This window comes from Symphodus melops (genome assembly GCF_947650265.1).
Source record: "Symphodus melops genome assembly, chromosome: 10".
NCBI lineage: Eukaryota > Metazoa > Chordata > Actinopteri > Labriformes > Labridae > Symphodus > Symphodus melops.
Genome location: NC_136700.1, coordinates 5,853,608 through 5,876,534, shown reverse-complemented (window position 1 = coordinate 5,876,534; position 22,927 = coordinate 5,853,608). Strand labels below are relative to the sequence as shown.

Sequence of the window (22,927 nt, the reverse complement as noted above, 5' to 3'; positions counted from 1 at the left end):
ATTGCTTACTTCCATTTGAGCCATTTCCTCATTTTTAAAAGTGAAAACATTGTGTTTTAATCTAGCTGTAAGAAGTAACAGTTTTTGAAAAATGGTTTCATCATGTCCAAATCAGACTGATTCCTCGTAAATCTCGACATACCAAGCCAAATCTTTTAAAAATGAAAGCTATGTCCATCGTTTCTGTTTTCACGTTTATTATCGTGTTTTAGTTTTGATTCTGTGACAACACAGCTGTGCTCTCTCAGAGTGAAATGTGTGTCTTTTTAAATTATGAACAGAAATTTAAAGTCATTTTCAGTTCATAGCTAATACATGCACAGCCACTAAACGGTCCCGTGATAATGTTCTGGGGTCGTCGACTTTCTATTTGTGTTTCCAAATCCTTAAAACTTTATGTGATTCTTATGCTGTGTTTCACCTCCATGCAGGCGCCATGCTGTGAGCCCCCCACCCCCTCCGCGGCCCCTCTCCCCTTCACACACTTATGGATACATCACAAGCCCGCTGGCCTTGGACACTGACGGCATGGAGGAGGAAGATGATATATTGGAAGAGGAAGAGGAGGATGAGGGTGATGAGACAGATGCAGAGGTGGCCAAGATGCACTACCACCACACACACCCCCACACACACCCCCACCATCCCCAGATGCATCCGAGGAGATTGCTGCTACGAGGGCTGGAACAGACACCCGCGTCCAGCATGGGCGACCTGGAGAGCTCGGTGACCGGCTCCATGATCAACGGGTGGGGGTCGGCTTCTGAAGAGGATAATGTCTCTTCGGGGAGGTCCAGTGCCGTCAGCTCATCAGATGGATCCTTCTTCACTGATGCTGATTTTGCTCAGGCTGTGGCAGCAGCGGCGGAATATTCTGGCCTCCGGGTGGCCAAATATCCTAACACACAGGGCCATGAAGTAGGAGGAGCTTCAGGTAGGTTTTTCTAGGGTCAGACACAGCTACAAGAAACATGACAAAAAATGTGGGGAATTATAGAGCTAACTGTACCTTTTCTGTCTTATCCAGCACGAAAATACCAAATAAACCAGTCGGGCCACCGTCCTAGTAGCCCGGTGTCCACAGACAGTAACATGAGTATGGCAGCTGTACACAGGAGGCCTCCGAAGAAGCAGAAACAGCATCCTGTAGGACACCCAGGGAATCCACGACGTGAAGTCTATAATGAAGGTACGCATCAAATGTCATTTCAGAGGAGAGGCTTGTAACTCACCTGCTGAAGTTAACATCATTTCAATGTAAGCAACAAGGGTTCAGTTAAAACCCCAGCACACTGCAGCATGACGTGCCCTTTCTGTCCAACCTGAAATTCAGTTTGCTTTATCCTTCTGAGGCTAAGGAATTATTTTTCTTTCTCTTTCTTTTTAATAAAAAATATTCTTGGTTAAGCAAAACATTACTATACAGCACATTTCTTACACAGATAAACTTGAATGTATTACAGTTATTCATACTTTTTCTTACAGATTTTGACCCGACAAAAAATTAAGAGGACTGAATTAATGGGGAATTTCATATTGTAGTTATATTTTATATATATATATATATATATATATATATATATATATATATATATATATATATATATATATATATATATATATATATATATACATATATCGAAACTCTTTGGCAGAGATTTTTTGTCAGTGGTAGGAATAACCAAATACAGCCAACAGACTGATAAAGAGATTGACTTGTAGCAGCAAGTGGGTAAGCTCCAAAGTGCACAGATGGTCACTTTGTATGAATGGCTCAATCTAGATTTCCCTTATGGCGGGACAAGTGCAGTTTACTGTGATGTAGTATCCCTAAATGAATGAGTATGGGTCGGCTACAGCCAACATTTCTGACATTTTGTCCGCATGTGTTGATGCACATGCTTACGTGATTTCACTCCTCATCTGTGTACAGCTGAGCACATTAGGCGACTGGTGGTCTTGAGGCCAGAAGGCCAAAGTGGGGAAGGGTGGAAAGGGGAGCTTTGCCCAGCCTGGCTCTGCTGACACTGGAATATCTCTCCACTCAAACATTAATGAAACTGATCCAGGTGCACAAGCTCATACAGAAGTGCCACCTCTCACTCTGCGTGGTCCGAACATGAACCAAACAGAGGCTAAACACCAGAGCAGAAGGAGAAGCTTTAACCTTGTTAAGTAAAAGGGCAACTGACTTTTTACTGCAACATTTTTTAAAACACAAACCACCTACCCGTGGCTGTTCTGGCTGATTCCTCTCTGCTTTGATCTTTTGAAAGATCTTTTTTGAAAAAATATATCAGTATGTGAGTGTGTGCTTATACTGTATGTGCTGCTGTCCCAGTACTGGCTCTCCTCTCAGTGTCAGGTGTCCTTGAGTGTTGGAAGCACTTGGCAGGGAGATTTAATATCCAGCTCACTGGGAGCCAGACCAGCTATATCACCACTGAAATCCCAGCCCTCTACCCCGAGCCCCCACCGACTGCCATCATCCTTATATCCTGGCTCCCTCTCCATCTACTGCCCCTCCCCTCTGGAATGATCTCTCCATCCCTCTCCTCATGTCTCTCCTCTTCTCCAGTGCTCCTCTCCCTCTCTCCTCCGTCTTTGTTTGAGCAGCGAGGGGGCGGATGACAGCTCTGCGCCTCTGTCTGTCCATCAGCCCTCCTGCTGATTGCATTTGATCTGAATGGATTGTTTTTCATTTGGAGGTTATTGCCTCGTCTGCCCCCCTCTCTCTGTCTCCTCATCAACCCCCACCCTACCATACCATGTCTGTGGTGTTGAAGGCTGGTGCTGAGGTGAGAGGTGAGAGAAGGTGATTTCTCAAAATGCAAAGCAGAAGACAAAATAAAAAAAATCTGACTCATATGTTTTCCTGCATTTCTGATTGAGACTTCTGTAGAGGCTGCATTAATATAGTATATAAATGCACATGAATACCATCAGACAAAACAGACAAAGAAGTGAGCCAGAGAATGAGACGACCCCCTTAGACCCAAGCAGCCTACCTTCTCCATTCCTTACCCCCCCCCCCCCCTTTGACCTGCTGTCTTTACTTACGTTTGCACAGTGGATGTGGAAACACCCTAGTTATATTCCCCCCCTCGATATATATTGCTTTTGACTCTACTGCCTTTGTCTACCTCTCCAAAGTTAACCCTCTCCTGTCCCTTTTGATCCCTCTCCTCCCTGTCCGTCTAATTAACCACCAGGCCTTGTGTTACACCCTCCTTGGCAAGCTCAGAGCCAAATTTCAGTCCTGAGCTGATATTTCCTCATAAATCTTAACCGGCACTCTGCTCTTCCTGTATTGTGAGCTATATCTCACCGACTGTGGCATTGATCGGACACAGACCGAGGCAGGACTCAGGAGGCAAGAGAGATATTAAAAAACTGCAGACGTCTCTCCGCTGTATGATATTGACTCGCCCCCCTTTTGTATTCAGGACGAGTGGATGGATGTGGAGGATAATCAGAGGAGTGTATTGAGGCTGCCTGATTCCGCGGATGAGACGCAGCAAAGACATCACCTGCCCCATTTAGCCTTTTCGTGTGTTAAAAAGGAAATAAAAGCTTTGATTCTGCATCACAAGGTCTACAAGCGCCTAAGGTAGCCTTCAGGCTCTAAAAAAAAAAAAAAGGCGTAAGAGTTGGCACTTGCTGCGTTTATTAAGTTTCTAATCCTACTGGATTATGTGCATGGACGCTGACAAAACCATCCTTCAGGTCGGAAGCTGATTAGAAGATGAAAAGCCATCGATCGAAGTCAGACGAGCTTCTCCTCTCGGTGTTCTGTTTAGATGTGATGTGAGAGAGGCTCGTCGGCCCACCGGATGGTCTCGTATGAATAATGGCTCAAGGACGAGCAGCATTGATTCATCGACGGGAGGAAGTCGAGCAGGTCACAGAGCCAGCTGCTGACCGTCACGCTCCCCTCTTCCTCCTCGCTCAGATCTCATAACTCCTCTGGCCCTATTCCGCCTCTGTAATGTCATTTCTTCTGTTTACTTTGGAGTGTACAGCGCTCAGAGTATGTACACACACTGCAGCTGTGTTTGTGTATCACCTTGCAGGTGTGAGGCAGCTGAGTGACAGATTATAAATATAAAAGTATAAAAGAGAACACACTTGAGCAATTACATAAACTGAAGTCACTGATGTCGGTGGTTGATGTTTTCTTACCTCCTGTGTTTATCTTTCAGATCTCCCACCTCCACCCATCCCTCCTCCTGCAGTGCTAAAGTCGCCTACACACCCTTCAAAGGCAGCCCTGGAGGGGAGAGGAGTCCTTTCTCCCAAAATGGGTGAGGGTCGAGACAAGAGAGGGGGGACGGGAAGCTATCGACCCCGGGACGGCTCAGACACCAGAACCAGCTCATCTGAGCGCAAAGAGGCTCAGGAGAGACAAAAGACTGCTCACGGGGGGAAAGGGAATAAACATGAGGGGAGCATGGCCAACAAGGCACGCCAACATGCAGGTAAAAACAAACACAACATGAGGGGAATCTTTCATTTTGGTTTTGAATTTAAAAGTTCAATTTGACGGATGAATGTTTTTGTTTTTGGGTAGGTTCAGAGGATATTTTGCCCTACAGCCGACCACAGTTCCCCACAGTCAACAGCCCTCGAGACCCCAGCTCCTCCAGCTCCATGTCCTCCAGGGGCTCAGGAGGCCGGCGGAGAGGAGAGGGAGGCCGCAGGAACCCTGGAGACATGGGCCACAACACCACGGGGGCCTTCACACCAGGAGATGAAGAGCTAGAGGTAAGTCCAATGAGTAACGCCATCATTTGTCTTTCCTGCTCTAGTTTGAAAAATAGAAGTAAAGAGAAATGTTTGTTTGTTTTTCAGATGGTAGAAAGCTGAAGAACTGGGGAGAAAAACAAGGAACTGTCCTGATTTTTCCAAGAGTGGAGCACCATTGTTTCTCTTACAATTTAAATATCTCAGTATTTCACCATCATGTTTGCTGCCATCAGTAGTGTTTCTTTACATCTGAAAAACAGACCAATTGTTTTTTTTTTCTAACTTATCATTTTCTATGTCCATATAAAAAAAGAAGAGAGTGTCTGAAGACAAAGGAATGGTGCATTCAAAACAACATACGCAGTAGTATATTTATGTTTAATTCCAATGCAATATGGAGGGAAATCTAACTCCAGACATTGACATGACTCGGCTTGCCTTCGACCAGAACTGTGTAAGCCCATACAGTCACATGTTACTGTAATAAAATAGCTGCAAGCAGAGAGAGGGGCGGACTGTCTGTAAATATACGTGTATACATGATGTCTTCTTGTTTTACCCATCGTGGTACCTCAAATTTGTCTTCCTTGTTTTTATTTTGCAAAATTCTAATTTTATTATGCCAGTAAATATAATTATTATTTTATCATTTCCATCCATGTTGTAAATGCTATATTATTTAGCTGCCCCAAGAAAGTGCCACTTTGGGATTTTTTTTTTTTTCTTTGGTTTTGTTTTTTTGTAATGCACTGTTATGTTTTGTGTTGTCGTCAATGTTTGTTATTTGTTTTACTTTGGTTTTAAAAGCACAATCACTAAACTTTATTTTAAACCATTCTATCTATTAACCTTTTTGTCTTACTGGAGGAAAACAGGTATGACAAAAGAGTCTAGTTAATCCCGATGATGATGATGATGATGATGTAGGTTAAGGTTGCTGTTTACGAAGGCTGCGCTTGAAAGGAGACTCCTTGCGTTGTGATTGTCTCCCTCTCCAGTTCTGACGCGAGCTCAAGTGATGAAAAAGACAGTTAATGTGAGTCTTAGCTGCAATGTAAATATCTTTTTTCGCATTGACCATAAAACTCAGCTATTGCACATTAATGGAAAAACGGTTTCATTGTCTACTAATGCACTTAAACGAATGTCAGAGACAGGAACGAAGACTCACTTTGGGAATCTGGAGAGGTTGTAATTGGACAAGAAGAGTCTCTTTTCTTGACAGGGCAGGGGTGGAGGACCCCGGTTTTTAAGGAGAAAAGGGTGCTGTTGTTTATTCATAAGACATCTGCAAACATTTGTTTCGTAAAGCAAAAAAGCAAAAAGAACTAAAAAAAAAAGAGATGAATAAAAAAGTTCAAACTACATCTGTTGTTCTGGTCATTTATTTTCTCTAAAATGATTCATCTAATCTTCCCTGTGCTTCCTGAAGATAAAAAGAAAGGCTCATTCATAGTGCAGTAACATCCTGTATCTGTGTTTTGAGTCTTATCATATAAATACAACAATTAGAGATGGTGACACAAAAATCCACAAAAGTAAATACTACATAATGTTTTCAAAAGCTACATGCACTTTTTGTTATGCTGACACTATGAACGTATATTTAAAGGGAAAAAAATGGCATGAAAATGTACTCTGTTCAAGATCTGTCTGTTTCATAAACACACTCTCCAGAGATGGTGAAACGTGGTTCTATCTTCTCTCTGTTTGCGAAAAACCTACCAGATGCAGACACAGCCACAGCTTTCACTGAGAAACTGCACATACAGGAGTCTGTTTCCAATGGAAACGTCCTTGCGTATGAATACTTTAGACTACTCTGTAAGGCTTTTAAACTTTTCAATGAAAACATGAGCAACAAATGAGTGGCACAGTTTCACTGATGGTTTATCAGTAGCAAGTCTCATAAAAGTGTGTACAAGCAGCTGTGGATAACATGCGACTACTTCTAGGTCCTAGCAGTAGTACTGCTAGATTTCATTAGGTGATCTTATTTGCTCCACCACCAATATCACAAAGAGTCATCATCTTTAAAATGATCATGTACCAAGTATGCTTGTAAAACAGCCGATTTATGATTCTCTTACTATGCATTGTTCAACAAAATTCAAAATACATTACAAGCTCAGAGGAAATTTATGACACAAAACACCCAGGCTAATGCTAACGCTACACATAGTCACTTACAGACTGATACTTCTAAGAAATGCTGCAGCTACATTCTAACAGAATGACAAAAGGCTAACCACATTGCAAATGCACATGGTAATTGCAATGTTCAAACAGGACAGAACACCTATATTAGAATAGTTTACATGTTGAGCTTTTGGGGACTCAGATTCGACTTTGATACACATTACACATTGACTATTTTACATTAAAATATTTGATTTATTGTTACACATCAAATATATCTTGTCGGTCAGTCACCTGTTGTTCCACAGACTTGAGTGCACTATTCTCTCTTAACCAGGATGTGTCAAACAGGGCTGAACGCAGCCCTGGGTTTAAATGGGGGTGTGTCAAGTGGCAGGTGCCATGTTTGGTAGAAGTGGAGGGATGTTTAGGTTGTTGAGATCAAAAATGTTATTTAAAAGGCAATTTTATTTCAGTATCAGTATTTACTTGACTGAAATGTATTTTGACATTCTTTAGCTTTAATGCATATAGTTTGTGTTGTTTGTAGATCAGGTACTACTCAACTGAGAGTTAACTGATTTCCACCACCTTATGGTTGGTTCCAGCTCCTATATAACAGGAAACTTGAGGGACTCTGAGTCAGATGGAGTTTAAGAGTTGAAGTGGAACATAACTGGTATGTTTCAACAGTTCATTGAGGAGTGTACAGAGCTACAAGGGCCCAGACTGGTATTGTTTAAAGCTGAGTCTCTTCGTTTGTTTGGCCCTTTTTGCTTAATTTTTTTTTTTCTTGCAAGTGTTATTTTCATTTTTACAAAGGAACAGAGGAGGGCCTACAGGCCTGGTGAATACCCAGGAAAGGTAAGTCAGCAGAGGTGTCGGAGTACTAAAATATTATACTCAAGTAAAAGTATTGTTACTTAAAAACACAATTACTTAAACTCAAGTAAAAGTACCAAAGAAATTTAAGAAATTACATTTATTGAATACTTATATACATAGTTTAAAGCCAAGTCTAAGCTGTGTCTATTATACTCAAAACTACAGAATAATGAAGTTGTATTCTTAGTTGCACTGACATTATAAATCTTTAAAATGCCGACTATAGTTCCTTTATTATCTATAGTGCCTATCTATTGTAAACTGTCATAAGTTGAAGTAACATCAAAGTTCTTTACAGTCGCTGTGACCTCCGACCTCCCCGCCGGCCCTCCATCGTGGGTGTTGGCGGCAGGCGGGTTCAACAGACGTTGTCTGAAAAAATGGGGGTGTCATCATTATTGCCACTATCATCCCTCGACTGGTTGACATCTTTTGTCCAGATCAAGACAAATGCATGAAATATTTGTGGAATATTTTTCTGCTGCCAGCTCTTTACCGTGATATCTATTTCATATTTTTGTTTAAATTTGGTTAATTTGTTTGTGTACTCTATTTGAATCTACTAAATTTAAACGGGTAATTCTTTAGCAACTGGTTTGAGTTATATAAACTCAACTTTTAACAAAGTTAGATTTAATTAATAATAATGCGTGCAATTTGTTGTCTCAATGTTATTGAGACTAGTTAATGTGCATCTCTTTTTACAGTGCCATGGGGGAGAAAGGAAAACAATTCATAAAAATAACAAATGTATTTACTGACATGTTTATTAAGGCTATAATTGAAGAGCAACATAATAAAATTCAATGTCAATGCATCACATGCATTCTAATTCGAAATCATCTGAACCGGTCACAACTGAGAGGACACAATGTAGATCATCAACACAGTGAGGGAGGAAACTATCAATATCCTCAGCTCAGAGGTTAAACAGATATTTCTGTTCTTTACTGTAGCTGTTCAAATGTATTAACTCATGCTAGTTCCATTAGTGTTCTCCATTACTCATAATATCAGCGTCCCACGTCATTCAGTGAAGGCATTTGGAGCCATAGAGGGGAGGCTAAAACCAACAGTGAAGAGATTATATTCAGTTTGACAAGTCAAGATTGCTGCCAATTAGGCGTAAGGAGGCTTCAATGAGGTTACATAAGAGAGCCAATACAGAAGTCCTTGCATTGCTCATCCTTCACTAGCCGGTGGGATAGCTGCTGAGGCGGCAAAACAAAACCTCCAGAAAACCAGAGGAGGACACAGAGTGACTCTAGAAGCCGCCCTGTCCTAATTAGAGGACAGAATACATTTGTTTCAAGAGCTTTTTTTTTCACTGCTTTACTTTCAGTATGCATAGGTGCTTGTTTTCTTTTGGAAGGGATTTTTAGGCGTGTTAATGTTCATGCACATTTAAAACTCGCCAGTTTTATTTAATTAGGCTTTTATAATAGTGAAGCAATGACAACTGTGGTGCCTGAATTCCTGCCCCCTTCCTTTTCTCCTCTTGTAGTTCCCCTCCCCCTTCTTTCCCCCAGGTGTTCCCCTAATAAGCACCTTTTTAAACAAGAACAAATTTGGAACAGGGTAGAGCATCCCCCTATGCCTACATCCATCATTTTAATGATTGGAGGTGTGTCCGGGCCCCACAATGAGCTGCAGGTGATTAAGGACATTAAGCATTCACTCTGTCTGCCAGAGTAATTCAGCCCATAATGACATGAATATGCAGGATGAGGGAGGATGGTCTTTGGTTTGGTCCCTACAGTTACACTACCTGTGTGCTAGGAGAGGCTCAGCGTTGTAGTGACATGTCCGAGAGATTGAAACGGGGGAAGGGAGACAAAAATGGGTGAATCCGTAATATAATTGGACAGTCTGAGAGCAGCATTACACTGTGGGGTGCTTTAGCATGACGGGTACTCTGGTTTCAAACTTAATTAGATCTGGTCGATGTAGTCATACAGGTATTTCTCACATATGCATGTAGCACTGGGTCATTTACATTACTCTACTATTCTTAAATAAGTTTTTGTTACATTAATGCATTTTGTTGAATGTTATTTGTTTGGTTACTTTAATGTGAGCTTCATACTACCAAAGTGAACAGTTGTTATGAATAGTATTTTCACATTGAATACGAATAGCATGAAAATATGCTGTTTCGGACACATCCACAGATATTCTATTAGTTTAATTAGCTCGCGAGTTTACAGCTAAAAAAAACTCTGCCACCAACAGTTTTCAATTAAGTTGTACATACCTGTAAATGAAAACAAGGACTTCATATTTTAAACATTTTTCATGAATTTCAGATGCTAAATCTTCCAGAGATCTGTGGGGCATTAACAGTCAGCGTTATTTAAATAATGTTAACTTACGGTAGCTATATCATGTCACGTTAAGGTAAGATAAGATAATCCTTTATTCATCTCACAAACAGAGACATTTACAGTGTTAAAGCAGCAAAACAGGATAGAAGAAGAAAATCACAGTGGAAAATTCAATTAGATAAAAAGCAAATAAAAAAAAATGTTTCATCACTACTGTCATGTTTCGTTGTGCATGTTACAGTATGTTGTGCCTCTTACATTGAGTCATGTTAGGTTCTGCATGTTTTGTTGTGTCATGTCACGTCATGTCATGTTGTGCATTTTGTGTTGTCATTTTCGTTGTCTTGTTTCACAGGAACCTGATTTGCAGGGTGAGCTGCAGATATCCGTTTCAATGTCTTCTCAGCTTCAACAAGTTGAAGTAAGGTAATGAGTCTGATTACTTATAATGTGAGGCCTCTATTTGCTGTATTATAGAAAATGCTAAACCTCAACAGTTTTGTGTATCACACTAATCTATCCTCCTCCCAGTTTCTTCTTTCTTTGTGTTCGATGGTTCACTTTTTTTTTTTTTAAATCAATAATTTAAACTGTGTTGGCTTTCAACTCTTTCCCGGCAGCCAGAAAGTAATTTCTTTTGTGCACATTCAGGCTGTCTCTCATTTCTGATCGCCAAACTGCTTCATTAACCTCCTTCCCAAACTAGGAGGTAATTAAGTGAACAGCTGTGCACTGTCTGACAACTCGGCTTACTGTCGCTATCCACGGCATGAATGCCGGAGAGGCGCCCGTCATCACAGGTGCACAGTGTTTAGACAGCTTACAGCACCTCTCCACAGCCATTTACACTACAGCTGCAGGTCAGACGCCACCTCTTCAGACAGTCAATCAAAACTCATTTATGTTTAATGATCTCACCAACCGTCTCATCGCAATTTCACATCATTACAAAAAGTTGTTTTTAATCAATGTTAAACACTTAGGCTTGTATCAACTTGGGAACACTGAACAGAGATGAGTTATTGTGAAAGATAGCCATCAGTGAAGAGACCACCAGGCATAATGAGAGGGAATTCATGGAAGTCAGCCAAATCCAAGTTTTTTTAATAACTGGGAAGTAATCTTGGTGATTTGTACATCCATTTGTCACTTAGCCAGTCATTCTAACCATCCTTATTTAGTGCCGATGGGGTCTGCACAATTAACCCAGAGGAATATGGCCTCCTTCTGCCATACTCTAAAATCTTTCCTCCCTCAGCGTTTTGTCCGCCGTTCTCTTTGCATCTGTGAGTTGATCTTACATTTAACAACACCAATGAGTAATGGTCTTCATCAAAGTGCTTATGGTAATTATTAACCTTGATTGGCTGGATGAATGTAGCAGATTTAAAGGGACTAGTAATGGACTAGAAAAGGAAAAAATCTCAAACAAAAACACCAGATTAGGACTCTAATAAGCATTTATATTTTTAGGAAAAACCTTTTGAGAAAAAAAAAATGTTGAAAATAAATGAAAGTGTTAAATCACTGCATTAAAAAGGGACCTGTTCATATTTCTGGTTACATTTTTATGACTAAGATTTGTCATAAACTTTTTCTTATCTGCGCTTGCAACAGGGGGTGTAATGATTTTAAAGTGACAGGGAGATTGGTGGAAACTTTAGAGTAATAGTAACTTTAGAGCTCTATATTAGCTACATTATATCTCTCTTATGTCATCCAGTCTCTCTCCTGTGTGTTCTTTATCAAGTTCCTGCCCACACAATATGTCCCCCATTACAATTCTAATTGATTTCTGCTAAATTACAAAAAAGAGCACTAATTAAAGTCTGCTTCCCAAACATATAGGGTTGGTGTGTGGCTCTACCATCCACTGATTTCCATGTCATTTCAAAGGCACATATTACACAGCTCTTGTCTTATATTCAAGGTGTTGAGTATATACATAATGACAGTATTGAAAAAACCTTTTAACCCAGCTGATTCCTCCCCTGGGTGAGGAATGCGTAATGCAAACACACAACCACACCATTCAAAGTGACATATTTTCATAACAGCATTGCCACACACGCTCAACAAAACACTGACACGACCAATCATAGAGGCTAAATGTAAATGATGATGGACAAAAGGCCTGGCGGTGCTTCATGTTCAGAGAGGGCACATAATAGGGATAAATTAGGTTGTTTTCTTAATCAAATGACATGGGGAGTGCTGGTGATTTCAATGGCTGCTGTTCCTCAGGCAATGAAAGATGGAAGGTGAGGACATGGGTGAGTGGACTGTGAAAGCGAGGATGGTGTTGGTGGAGTCTAACCCTTTGGCTCCATCCTCCTTCTCATTCTTTCTTTCTTTCTTTCTTTCTTTCTTTCCATAGCTGACAGACTGCTGACTGAATGAGTGCGGGAGATAAGACATGGGTCCATCACACTTTGTGTGGCCTTGGGGCTTTTTTTCCCTCCTCATATAAGATGGCTTATGTTGCCATCTTAAAATGTTGTTTTACAGCCTCATTATTTTTCTCTTTTATGACTGTGACCTACTTGAGAGCAACAGCTAACCTGCTTTACCTCCTTTTATCTATTTACTGTGATGTTCATGTTTTATCAAAAGAATTTCAAGTACATTAAGTATATTTCTAAAGACAGGGCAACATCCTATGACTGGCTTGAGGTTGTATGTTATTTGACTGCAGTGTATTTATAGATCTTGTCCTGAGCTTGTTCTATCGATTATTATTTTTCTCCCTCTCAAAAAAGACTAATGAGCCCAGTGAATTCCACGAGAAAGGTTAATACAATATTGAAATGTCAGGAGATTAATGATATTGTTCTTTCTTCCTCTGGTCCTGCAGGAGAGGGTGACAAATGTCTTGCCCTTTTCACTCTGTTCTCACTTATTTGTGATCTTTTTCTCTCTGACCTCTCATTCTCTTTGTCATAGTGTCTGTTTCTCTTTTATTCTCCATGTCCTGTTTTTCTCCCTTTGTCTCTTTCTCGTTCTCCTCCACTGACCATAGTCTCCAGATACCGAGGACTTATCCCCACCGCTGCGTGTAAACGCTGTAGCCATACGTGGCGGAACAACACTGGAGATGGGCTGTGCTGTACACTGTGTGTGGCTGTCAGTAGATGAATAGCATTGATCCATCTTCATTAGGTGGCGGTGAGATTTCATTGGAGGAAGTTTGCTTTCTGTCAGGAGCAGAAACTCTTTCTTATAAACCAGACCATCCACTGCATATTGTGACTTTCCTGTTCAATCACAGGGAGAGAAACATTACTTCTTTCTGTCTTCTGGTCCTGGTGCTGCATGTAATATCTGGTCATATGTGTTAAGGGCCTCCAACGGTGCACATCTTGACTCCTCCTATGCTGCTGCAGCACCCTGGCATGGGGTCCAAGTTTTAATCAACTCTGCATAATTGGAGTGATTCCCTGTCTTGCTGTATATTTCAATCCATCTATATAATTACGGTGAATTAAAGTCTTCGTCAGAGGGAACCGGGAGGGAGAAGCCTCACACAGGCAGAGACACAATTACCCACTGTCTTGAGACAAAGAGGAAATTACCTCTTTTGTCATCTAATTTTCCATTGGTGGGGGCTAAACGTGCAAGAGCGTCAACCATAATTAATGCATCGCAACAACCTGTGCATAGAACCTATGTGCATCGACTATAACAATATAAATATCTCAGATGAGGAGATTATCTTCACACATGAAATGTTGTTCTTTGGTGGAGTTGTTCTGAAATCATGCCAGTCTCAGTATTGGCTGTCGATGCAGGCCATGCTGTGTAGGACAACAGAAAATGTGCAATTCAATGCAATGATTGAAGGGTTAGATAGTAACCTTGGTTCTCTGAGTGAACAGACTGTCTCTCCAGGCTCATACATATTATGTAACAGGTTGGCGAGATAGTCTCGAGACGAAAGAGAGCCAATATTATAACCAATCAAAAAATTCAATAAACTGGTTTTGGGTCAATTGTTTTATGATAACAAACAACATTGTTGAATGTAACATTCACTAAAACCAGCAAAATGTAAGGGTGACACTCAGAATGGCCGAAGAACTCAAGAAGGAAAAACTAGTATCCAAACATCTGTATACTCTTTGGCACAGTACCTTCTGCTGTAGGACTAGTGTTTGAGGAAACAACAAGGGATAGTGGTCTTCCTCTTTGCTGAGGGGCCTTGTGGCCAGCCATGCCTCAGTGCAGTAATTGCATCGATAAGAAGAAAAGCAGTAGCTTGCAGGCGAGCATGGGTCATCATTACTCTGTGTGAAGCTAGCAGCCCTAAGGTAGGCCATTACTGCAGTATGTCAATAGCCAGTGCTGTTCTTTGATAGAGGCAGGACGTTAGACCTCCCAGGGTAAAGTGACCACTTCCTCCAGGTTATAGGTACAGGCAATTACAGTGATGCCAATTTATCATCTGTCTATACTAAGTGAGGCTTTGTAATTGGTTGAATTCGATGATGTTGTGCAACTTAGACAAAAATGGAGATTTAACTCTCATGTCTTCCCTCTACTCGCCATTCATGGCATGGCTCCTTTGATAGCATCATTGGCATCCTAGTCATAGACTGATCCCTGGTCTGTGTCTCTCTCATTTCCTCCTCTCATCCATCCTGCAGCAGACAGCTACTATCTCTTCCTCTATATGGCAGACATCTGCAGAGTACGGACAAATCACTTTACTCCCCCACAGGGGGACAGTCCTCCAATAACTTCAAACCTCCATCCAGGAAGTCCTGCATTAACCATGAAGCTAGTTTGCCAAGTCATAGGGTTTCATTCATTTTATCAGAGCTGCCAAATCCTTTTGAATAATTGCTATTCTACAGAAGGGCTCTTTCCTTTATTGTTCTGAATCCAAGCCAGTCGTTGTTCAGCGTGGAGGTTGCTGTTAATGTTTATGATTTAGATCACAGGAGATTATGCTGTACAAGTGGAACATTTCAAGCACTAAATACAATAGCACGATCATTATGAATAGGAAAATGAGCTGTAAAGCTTTGTAGTTGATTGTACTCTAAATGTATTCCCTGATAGGAATCTGATAACCATGCTATGTGTTGCTGTCTTTGTCCTTTACTGAATCTGCCATCATCTACCAATCTGAAAACCTTGATGAGACATTTAACACTGACCTCAGCCTTGTCACAATTTTCACCTCACAACCTCTCACCTTTTGACCCTCCCGTTATCTTCCCTTCTTTTTCATCTCTCCATCATTGTCACCCTGCCTCGAACTATCCAGCAATTGGAGCTTTATGTCACGCAATTCTTCCAACAGACAATTTAGACCATGGCAGGATGCATCTATCTCCCAAAAGGCTGTGTGATAGTGCTTTGTCTCTACCAGCTCTCTGACTCACTCACAATCGTACCTGCAGCCCTCGGCTCTCCGTGACTCTGTCTCAATGCTTCTGCCTCTAGAGAGTTGACTTTGAATTTGGCAGGTGTGAACTCTAGATGCATAGACCAAGAGGCATGTCACAAAGGCATTTCTAAGAGTTTGTGACTTGTTTCATCTAAGACTGTTGATTCTTACTTTCTGGAGCTCACATTTGGCCTACAAAAGTCTTTTTGTAGGCCAAAAGTTCTTCTTATGTTGTCAAAGGTGAAGAAATAAAATGATCTGAAGGCAACATTATTTGAAGAGAGGGACATTTATTTCTAGCTCAGAAACAACTACAAAAATGGTTAAAATCGATTAAACCTATCAGTCATTAATTAATCACTTGTCTCTAGTTCACAATTTTGTCCATCAAATATTAGCATTTCAGTTTTTTAGTTGTGTGGTTAAACACAGCACAAAGCAGGAGCAACAGCATAGCAAGCTTATAACTGTACAAACTAAAGCCCTGTTCAGACTGCAGTTTAAGACGCAATGTATACATACAGATGCCCCTGTGACATTCCACCTTCAGAATGAACGTCACAGTGGCATAAAGGGGGGAGTGATCCCCTCTCTGTCTTCAGACGTAATAACACATGCTTTTCAGGTGAGAGACGGTCAGAAGAGCCAGCAGGGGAGAACAGTGTGTGTATACTGTATGTGGAGGTCCTGCCTTTTCTCTACAGGTCGGGGTTCTGCAACGTCGAAACGATATGTGAATTCACAGACTGGGACACCATTAGTACAACATTGAAGACTCAACAGTTTATTAATGATTGATTATGACTATGTGTTTTTTTCTTGTTTAACAAGCCATATGACAGTCATTTCTTCTGAACCTTTCCTCACACCCAGACTCTAGTAGTTCCCACAGGAGCTAAGGACTAAAACAGAGTCCTTCCTTTTGCCAGAGGTAAAACACATGATCACCTGGTCATAGGAATTTTTTAAAAGGTCTAATGAAGCCCAACTGGCAGTGACAATGGACCTACTACACATTTTCTTACCTAAATGTTTTTAGGGTTTTTTTTTAAATATATTTCAGTGACAATTTGCTTAGTTTGTTCATACAATCAATCAATTTATGAAGATGTCCTTCGGATTAAAATCGCCCTCCCATAGTGCACATCTAGGACAAAATGTTTGATATTAGAATGTAAAATATCTGCCTTTATTACATCCGTGTTTTTAATCACTACCTTTTCTGTATTATTGCAAAAATTGTTTTGCCCAAATGGTCCAATATTGACAGCGACCCAAAAACAAAATCTGTCTCTACAGTCTCAGCTGTTTTATTGTTTGGTAGGGGTCAGTTACTCAAAAGCAAATTAAGAAATAACATTCATTGCGTAGTTTACATGGTCTGGGTCACCTTAGAGTTATTTGTTGTTGTTTTAAGTGGACAGTAGCAGCAGCGTCTCTGCTGCCAAAGAGAAAGCAATCTGTGAAAAAGAGAGCAGCAGTCCGTTTACACAGCGTTATGTCTTTTAAAAAATCTGTTTAAACTTGTACAGGGTCTTTGTACATTTACACAGCTCTTCAAAGCCCTGCACTATGTTTGATAACCTAATATGCTGTCTTTTACTCTGTATAATCAGTCATGTAATGATCCATGCTGGTACTACAGTTAATATGAATTAAACATCAACCCAATTAGACACAGTACATCCCTGCTACAGCTTTGTGTGATTACAAGACTGGTAGAAAGATAAAAACTCTTCACATTTTAAAAGAGTAGACTTGTTTCTCTCTGATCACTTATCTTCTTGAGGACACTCCGTTGAAGTAAATTAGAGCAAATATTTTTTTTTTGCAAAGACGACAAATCCCACGGTCGGTTTTTTTGTCACAAGCTGCATTTTTCCAATTTGTGATTGTAATTAGGGTGTGCAGTGCCCCGACATCCAGCGGATAATCTGGCCTTTCTGTATTAGACAGGAAGTGGACCGTGAAAGTAATTGGTGAATGGTGCACAAATTGGATCTAAGCATGATGCCATTTTTATATCTCTGAGGCAATATTTGCAAAGCGATTAGAACAATGCTGCTGCTGCACATTTCCAAAAGCTTTATTATGTACCTGTTATGTTTTTATGGCCGAATGTTTACAGGTCCAGTAATCAACCTGAAGGAGGGAGGCAGCATGTGACTCTTACAATGAGGAAAAATAAATTTCAAGCATGACTTTGGCTGCTTTTAACAAGAAATAAATAAATAATAAAAATCAAATCCAAATGGTTTTCATCACTCGACTGTTTCAAACTGTTCCAATTAGGGTTTCGATTAGATGCCTCAGAAATGAACTGCCAAATCAAGCAGAAAAAATATGGATTGCATGTTGTTTTTTTTCTGAAGAGAAAAACCCCACAGTGAGACTTTGAGTTTCTGTTCCTGTTGTGAGAACTGTAACACGTTTACCCAAAGTTGTGTGAGACACTATGGAATAATGTGATTAGGGACACAATGATTAGCAGCTAGCACCATTTGGTAATGAGATCTTGAGCTGGAGTGGGTAACCATCAGGGGTTCAGTGAGCCAGCCAGAAATCATGCTGGTGTGACCCTGGGATGAAAGCAGAGAGATTGGAAATATCTGCAGATTGTGGACGCTTTGCGCTGATAAATGGGGTTTTATCACTACAGCAGAAACCTGGCCAGCATGCCTAGCTGAAGACTGAACAGCATGACTGTATGACTCAGGTTGATGGGAAGAGATTTAACTCTGAGTAGAGGAGGTGTGACAGAACGGAGGTCATTAGATTCATAAAAGGATTGTGCCAACATGATCTGAAAGCTCTGTTTAAGACACAAAAAGATCAACAAGTTGCAAAATAGAAGTTGAAGTCGAGTTTGAGAGAAAATCCCCCCCCCAAAAAAAGACTTCCAAAACAACAGGTTATGGTAAAGATATTCTTGTTTGAGGAAACCTGTATTGGTAAAAAGTTGCCAGCAAGAGAAGAATGTTTTTAAACCGTGCCTCAGAAAAGTGAGCGATAGGATTATTCCCCATCTTTCACTGTCTTTATTTCCCCTTATTGTTTAGAGTAAACCATCTTATAAAGGCCTAACGTTTTGTTTGCAATATTCATAAGAAATAAGAGATCAGACAAAGCAAGAACAAAAAAAAATGCTTGGCTTGCAAACAAAGGATGCCTTTTGAATAGCAGGACATGAAGCTTTATATTTTGGTCTTGATTTTTGCTCATGCAATTTAATTTTACAAATATTGATGATTAATCATCATGGCGTCATTTTTAGAACTTGCAGAAGAGTTCAGTATTGGCACAGTGACATCCTAGCTCAGTGTCGGTTGTGCTCCTCATTAAATAGCTTAGCACTGCTATAATCAACACTGTTTCCAAGCGGCTAATGTGATTGTTAGAGGTTAAAACAGGTGGGTTTCCTCCCAGTTTGCTCCGCGCGCCTGTGGCAGTAAACCCCCCATCAATTACCAGCTATAGTGTGCTTCATGCTGAACACAGAGGAGCGTGTCAACAGCCCGAGATACCACTCCGCACACACATGAAAGCCTGACTGTCCAGAGAAAAAAAACTCTTGACAGCATAAATTACTGGGCGGAAAAAGGTGAAGGGATTGTACATGTATCATGCCTTGTTTGCTGTCAGAGAGAGGAGACAGGCAAACAAAGGAACTCACTGAGGCCAAGGAAGGAGGAAGCAGAGAGGAACAGGAAATGTAGATGCAGGTGGGGCAATAGACATAAAGTTGGGCAGAAAACAGGCAAAAAGCATCTTCCAGGCAACTGTTAGGCGAGGTGAGAAAGCAGGAAGAGAAAAAAATAGCCTTCAGTCTTGTGTGGTGGCAAGACAAACAACCGGCAGCACAATCCAGTGTGCTTATTGTGTAGTTTGTGGAAGAGGGGCTGTGGAACTATTTGATGAGGGATATGTCTGGGTGCCTGTGCTATTGTTCACCATAGTTGAGAACCATTTATCACAATAGGAGCACCTGGTGTTCAGAAAAAAACCCCCAGCTTTAACAGAGCGGGAGCTGGAGCACCACAAGCCGAGCGTCTCAGCGAACAAAGAGGGTGAAAATAGCAACATCTTTCTCCGCATCTATCGCTGTTCCCCTCCACGCATCTCCCCTTCTTCCCTCCATGTCTCCAGCTCTTCCCTCCCTTTCTCTACTGCTTTTAACATGCCTCCATCTCCTCCTCGTGTTAATTTGCTGCTTCAGTGACACGCATCATTGGGGGAGTCATTTCTAATAACCCCGCCAGCCCCCCCATACAAGTGCCTTTGAGTCATGCACAGAGATGTCATTCAAATTATGAAGCATAATGGTGACAATGATGCATTTCTAAAGCTTGCTTCCTTCCTGACATGACTGCAGTTAGCTCAACATCCTTCTCCCCCCCCCCCCCCCCCCCCCCATTTTCTCCACAAATGAACCCCATTTCTCCTTTTGGAGGCAGAGTACGCACTGAGCTGCGCGGGTGAATCTTTTCATTTCCCTGAGCATTTTGTCACGGGGAAAATCTTTTGATTTCTGCCAAATCCCGGCATGTCACAGCCTCCTCAGTGTCAGCGTCTTATCATATGTCATGATGATGCGAGGACCTGTTTGAAAAGCTTTCAGAGTAAGAGGGGTTACAGGCTCCTACGTATACTCCCGCCCCCCGCCCCCCGACCTGAGTCAAAGCAGAGTAATTATTCATTCATGCCAGGCCATCAGGGATGATGCGCGGCTGACATTTTTCCTCGGCTGCTTTGTTGTTGCAGATCCAAAAGCAGAGAAGATTGTTGGAGTCTAACTGCTGTTTTTTTGCTTTAGCCATGGCTATGTACAACACGTCATACATTTCAGAGAAAAAAAACTGCCACAAGGATACATTCTCTTATTTACAGACATTCAAGTAAATGCAAGAAAAGAAACGATGAAAATTGATTTAGTAATGTTTTATTATTGGAGACACATAAGCCTTAATGTAAACTTGTAGGTAAGATATTTTATTCTGATGTTTTACTTCTTCAGAATTACAACTGAGGGGGAAAAAAACAAAAAACAAAAAAACTTGTTTTGCTCATTTTGTCTTTCACAAACATCTCCTTGACGTCCTGCATGATTCCACTGTGTTCCGGTTAAAAAAAAAATCAGAAAGCAGATGCTTCGGTTATTAAGACAATTAAACCTGCAGCTGCACCATCTGCTTTTGTCCGTGACCGAAGTAATGAGAGGGGAATAAAAGAGGAATTTTGAGAAGGTAGCCAAGTGTAGCAGGTAAATCTTTGGCATCACTCAGGACCTGCAAATGCACGGCATCTCAGACCTATATAATATGTAAGATAGCATCGCTGACATTTAACTCGACGGACACAAAACAGATTATAGATTCAGGATAATATGACATATCTGTTTAACATAATCCCCTGCATGATCCTCACCCCTCCTCCTGCCTCCTGTGTGGCTGAGCTGCAGAAGATAAGTGGTCGTGCAGCGTGTGCATACAGTGACCTCGCCTGCCTTGGGGTGATGGTGCTTCAAAGGGTGGTGACATTCATGCATGGAGACCAATATGGTCCTCCTGGATAGGACCACATCCTGGATACCAAGACTTCAGATCACCAATGTGCTTTGTTTTTGGATGCTACTGCAGGAAATCAAGCGAATTATACAGCGAGCATACAGCCTTCACATGGACTTATTATCAAAAGATCTCTTAAGTAACACGTGCAGCACACTCTAAGTGCTCTGATTGGATTTAAGCAGCCTTTTATTCTGAAGTATAAAGTTTATTTTATGAATAGCAATGCCATTGAAAGCAGCCACAGCCTTTTAACATTGAAAAGATGAGGGCCGATTTCTGTACAAGTCCTTGATAAAGACCTCTTTCTGCAAAGCTCTGCCCACCATCTCATGCTGAAGTGCTGCAGTGTGAAAAACACGATCAAGGCTTCATAAAAGTTAGGCTTTTGATTCATATGTATATCAGGTTTGTGTCTTATCACTCTGTGTGTGTGTGTGTGTGTGTGTGTGTGTGTGTGTGTGTGTGTGTGTGTGTGTGTCTGTAATAGGCAGAAAAGGAGGGTTTGCATATTTCACCCCTCGCCATACAAGCAGAGACAAAAGCTGGCCTTCACAAAGCTGCTTCTTCTTCCCTTCAGTGTGGTTTTCAAGCAGAAGGCAGAGCGTGGGTTTAAAGAAGCCTTTTTTTCTGTGGATGAGATTTGAAGGACATGCAAAGGGACACACGTAGTTTGGGCTCACAGGCAAACAAAACGTTTTTGAATTCATTTGTGTTACTCGGCTTGATATGAAATCTTTAGTCATGGATAAATATTTTTGGTCTCCATCAGAATGTTTCCCAAAATCGCCCCTTTAGATTAAATATTAACCACAACCGTGCTGCCTAACAGCTAGCAGACAAACAATACTCTTAATGATTTCTGTTAGTGTTTCTATGACATTATTCGGCCTAATCCAGTCCCAGATACTGCAGGAGTCAGCCTTTAATTAACAATAGGCAGACAAGGTTTTGGGGTGTCTCCCACTGTGTTCCTTAACACACATCATTAATCAAGAGAGGGGGGCTTCCATTAAGCGGGTCACTCAGGATCATGCTAAACAATTAAGCTTTGATTAAGAGATTGTTCATCAAGCCCACAGGAAAATAGACACCTAAAGCTCTGGGCTCAGTAACACTCACACACTCTGTCTGTATGTGACACGTGTACTTAGAATAAGACATGGAAGAGGACGTGTGTGCTGGTATCAAACACACACACACACACACACACACACACACACACACTCACACACACAACTATTCATGTCAGCAGAGTAAAATCATGCGCACTGGTTTTCTTTTCAACAGCTTTTACCGTCCCTAGATGTCATTACATTACCTGACAATCAATTCTGTTTATTTCTGCGAACAGTTTTCTTTTCTCTTGAATAACATCTCTCTGCTTTCATGAACATCGTTGCCCTCAGCTTGTATGAAAAGACTCTTTTGAAAAGACTGGCAAGGTGAAATGCAACGCCTCCGCACGCTCTACATTTATCACTGAGCGATCTGTCTATCAGCAGCAAGCAACAGTTACAAAATGACTTACAAATTAGCAAAAGACACACTATAAAAGGCACATCACAACAGGAGGACTCTCTTCAGCAAAGTTTCTGTTCATTTGATTACTAATTAGCAGTAGGCTAGGCAGTACTTGTTTCAAAGAGGTCCACTAATCAAAACTCTAATGAGGAGTTGATAAAACGAGCAGAGGCTTAAAAACACCAGGTCATCTTTACCTGAGGTGAAGACTTCACAATCATTTTTACATAAACAGATAAATCCACATCCACCTAGCATGGCACCACTTACACTCTTTGGCTAACAATGAGTCTACATAGGAGATGTGAGCATCATGAGTCCCTGTCTTTGTGTCTAAAAGGTTGTGTTCAGGG

General features: G+C 41.1%; 1 protein-coding gene across 10 annotated transcripts in view; it reads left to right on the top strand.

Moving 5' to 3' along the window:
• The window catches only part of robo1 (roundabout, axon guidance receptor, homolog 1), a 299,362-nt gene extending 293,251 nt beyond the window's left edge, over positions 1-6,111 (top strand). For all 10 annotated transcript variants that reach the window (XM_079353570.1, XM_079353574.1, XM_079353569.1 and 7 more), the window contains 5 exons: positions 432-934; positions 1,028-1,189; positions 4,203-4,478; positions 4,571-4,764; positions 4,852-6,111. In XM_079353570.1, coding sequence (XP_079209696.1) covers positions 432-934; positions 1,028-1,189; positions 4,203-4,478; positions 4,571-4,764; positions 4,852-4,866 — 1,150 coding nt within the window. In that variant the 3' untranslated portion in view covers positions 4,867-6,111. The remainder of the gene's footprint in view (positions 1-431; positions 935-1,027; positions 1,190-4,202; positions 4,479-4,570; positions 4,765-4,851) is intronic.
• The last annotated feature ends 16,816 nt before the right edge of the window (positions 6,112-22,927 follow it).